Below are 2,865 nucleotides of genomic sequence, written 5' to 3' on the forward strand. Positions count from 1 at the left end.
CCCCCCCCCCCCCCAAAAAAAATTAAACATGCAACCAGGGCGAGTGATGCAGGTGCCCTCCCTCACTCCCACTGACTCACAACTGTTGGTTCGAGTATTTCACACACTTCCTGTTAAGAATCACACTGACTTAGGTTTAGCACCAGGTGACCGTTACTATTGGATATCAACCAAGAAGTGAAGACTGAAGACCTGCACGGCTGAGTCTTTGAGCATTGTCAACTTAATCTGCAGGGCTACACATGTGAGGTTTCTCAAATGGACGAGCTATAGATATATTTATAACTATGTATTTATATACTTTTCATCAATGGGAAATCTCATACAGGAGCTGACTACTGCAGTCCGCATTCATTTATCTATAACATTCACCTAATCTTTAGGACATATTCTCTTATATAGACAGTGATTTCTCAGTCAAACATACTTTGTGTTTTTCTCCGTTGTTTTAGCAATTTTTTTTTCCAAAGTTCGATTCGTCATGCACAAAATTGTCGTTCCTCCATCTTTTGTTTCTCTCCAGAACTTTTCATCATCATTTCGTCAGATTCATCACAGGTTGCTCACTCTGCGTCAGTCGTCGTCGCCTTCGGACTCGTCACCGGTTCTCCTCTCGTACATTTTATCCCGGTGCCTCTCCTGGATCTCTTTCATCTCCTCGGCGTAGCGGCTAAACGCTCCCCCGAACTTGCTCCAAGCCTTGAAGGGAATCGTTATAGAGTTCCTGTAACTGGTCTTCACTTCGCTAACCCGCAAGAACACTCCATACTTGTTGGATCCCACGTCAAAGAAGAACCGCTTGGAGTCCACTACGAAGGAGGTGCCCTCCGGAAGCTCGCTGTAACCTCCTGCGCCTCCGCTGCCGGCCAGGTCCTCCTCGTCTCCCCCGTAGTCGTCTATTAACTTCGCCAAAGCATCACGGAACTCTATTAAGCCTTGTGCAGGAAGTGCGATGGTTTGGACGGACTGCAGACCAGCTCCGGGCACACCACCTCCACCGACACCAAAACAGGGCCCACGGTTAACGGTCTGTCGGATCCGAAGAAACCGGCCCCGTTGGTTCTCCTTAAGGTCGAGGTAGTACTTGCGGTTCTCGCGCACCAGGAACTCGCTCTTCAAGGCCCGTCTAGGCCCAGTGTCATCTCCACCGGATGATTGAGCGATTTGCTCCGGGGTGCTAGGCCCAAGCTGGGCGTAGTGCTCTATGAAATCCCCCAGATAGTCACGGAACTCTGCCGCAACTGACATGGAGAGGGTCAGCCGACTTTTTGAGCCCCCGGCACCGACCTCGGCTATTTTTATGAACCGGCCTTTGGCGTTCTGCTTCACGTCAAGATAAAAGCGTTTGTTCTGAATGTCCAAACGCTTCGATGCCAGCTCCTGGGTCTCCGGTTCCCGCTGGTAGTGCTGGAAACCACCGCCGCCGCCGCGCTCGCTGCCACTATCCCCATCCGCCATCTTCGCTACCAGCAGCCCGTTTCTCTGCGTATCTTTGATTCCGTTTCCCCTCCCACCTCCGCATCGGTCCTGCGCTCGCAAAGGAAACGACACCGAATTCTACGTTGTGATTGGTCGTCGCAACAGTCAATCACAACATCGTGCGTGATTCTGACGTTTTCGTTTGTCAGTCTGCCTGTTCCTCAGCAGACGTAACTGCTAGTGATGGAAAGACCGACTCTTTTTATTGATTCGAATCTTTGACTCTCGAACAGTAAAATGAATGAGTCGTGAACGAATCTTGAACTAATCATTGCATTCGTTTTACAGCAGGTGGCGCTTTAGCCCTATTGTGGGCGTTGTAAAGAAGGCTGCGGTTCTCCGATACTAAATACTGAAGGCAACATGGTTTGCTTCCGCTGACAAAGTCTACAAAGTACACAAAATGCCATAAGTAATTAAAACCATGTGAAAAGCTAAGAAATAAAAACACACCACAATGAATGAGAGCAAAAAAGACCCGAGCTCTTTCACGTGACAAATGAAACGAATCTGCGAGAACGAGGCGAAAGATTAGTTCACAGCGAGAGATTAGTTCACGGCGAAAGATTAGTTCACAGCGAAAGATTAGTTCACAGAGAGTGATTCGTTTGCAATGAAAGATTAGTTCACAGTGAACGATTAGTTAATAGAGAGTGATTCGTTTGCAATGATAGATTAGTTCACAGTGAAAGATTAGTTTGCAGAGAGTAATTCGTTCGTAGTGAAAGATTAATTTGCAGAGAGTGATTTGTTCCCAGTGAGTGATTAGTTCGCAGAGTGTGATTAGTTCGCAGTGAGTGATTCGTGAGTTCAATATGAACAAATATTTAATATGACTCGGTAGTCACGAGTCATATGAAAGATTCGTTCATTTTGAACGAATCACTCGCGAACAACACATCACTAGTAACTGCCTTTGAAGTGACGGTAGAATGTACTGTATATGATATTTACAGCGGAGCTAATGAATCACTTCTAACGAACTAACACAGTGTTTAACTATTCACTGCGGTGTCTCACGTTTTATTCATACAGATAACCGTATACGGTTAGAGCAGGTATGTGTGTCACTTGACTAAAATGGAAGAGTAAGTCCATACACTGACCTCTTCATAATGCATTTTTACATTTTGGGCACAAGCGCGTGCTCACACGTACATAGTATGTACGTGTGAGCACTAGTGATGTGCGGATCGATCGTGAAATATCGATACTTCCGATTCTGGATCTTTATGCTCTGAAATCGATTCTGAAATCAAAATATCGATACTTTTGATACTTACGCATTCTGAGGTGAGGTGTATCCTAAACAGAAACATGGTGAAAAGTATCCAAATTATTGAGACGTTGTCTAAGTGACGCTTGGTTGGTGGGACTACTTCTTCT

At 46.0% G+C, this 2,865-nt stretch overlaps 1 protein-coding gene across 1 annotated transcript; it reads right to left on the reverse strand.

The window, feature by feature from the left end:
- Positions 1-6: 6 nt before the first annotated feature.
- On the reverse strand, positions 7-1,641 carry LOC103396891 (transcriptional activator protein Pur-beta-like). Its single transcript, XM_008335134.3, has one exon. The coding sequence runs from the start codon at positions 1,456-1,458 to the stop codon at positions 574-576; it is 885 nt and encodes a 294-aa protein (XP_008333356.1). The 5' UTR covers positions 1,459-1,641; the 3' UTR covers positions 7-573.
- Positions 1,642-2,865: the final 1,224 nt, after the last annotated feature.

This window comes from Cynoglossus semilaevis, chromosome W, assembly GCF_000523025.1.
Source record: "Cynoglossus semilaevis isolate Cse_v1.0 chromosome W, Cse_v1.0, whole genome shotgun sequence".
NCBI lineage: Eukaryota > Metazoa > Chordata > Actinopteri > Pleuronectiformes > Cynoglossidae > Cynoglossus > Cynoglossus semilaevis.

Coding starts and splice junctions, on each gene's coding strand:
- LOC103396891 (XM_008335134.3), bottom strand. CDS start 1,458: ATGGCGGATGGGGATAGTGGCAGCGAGCGCGGCGGCGGCGGTGGTTTC.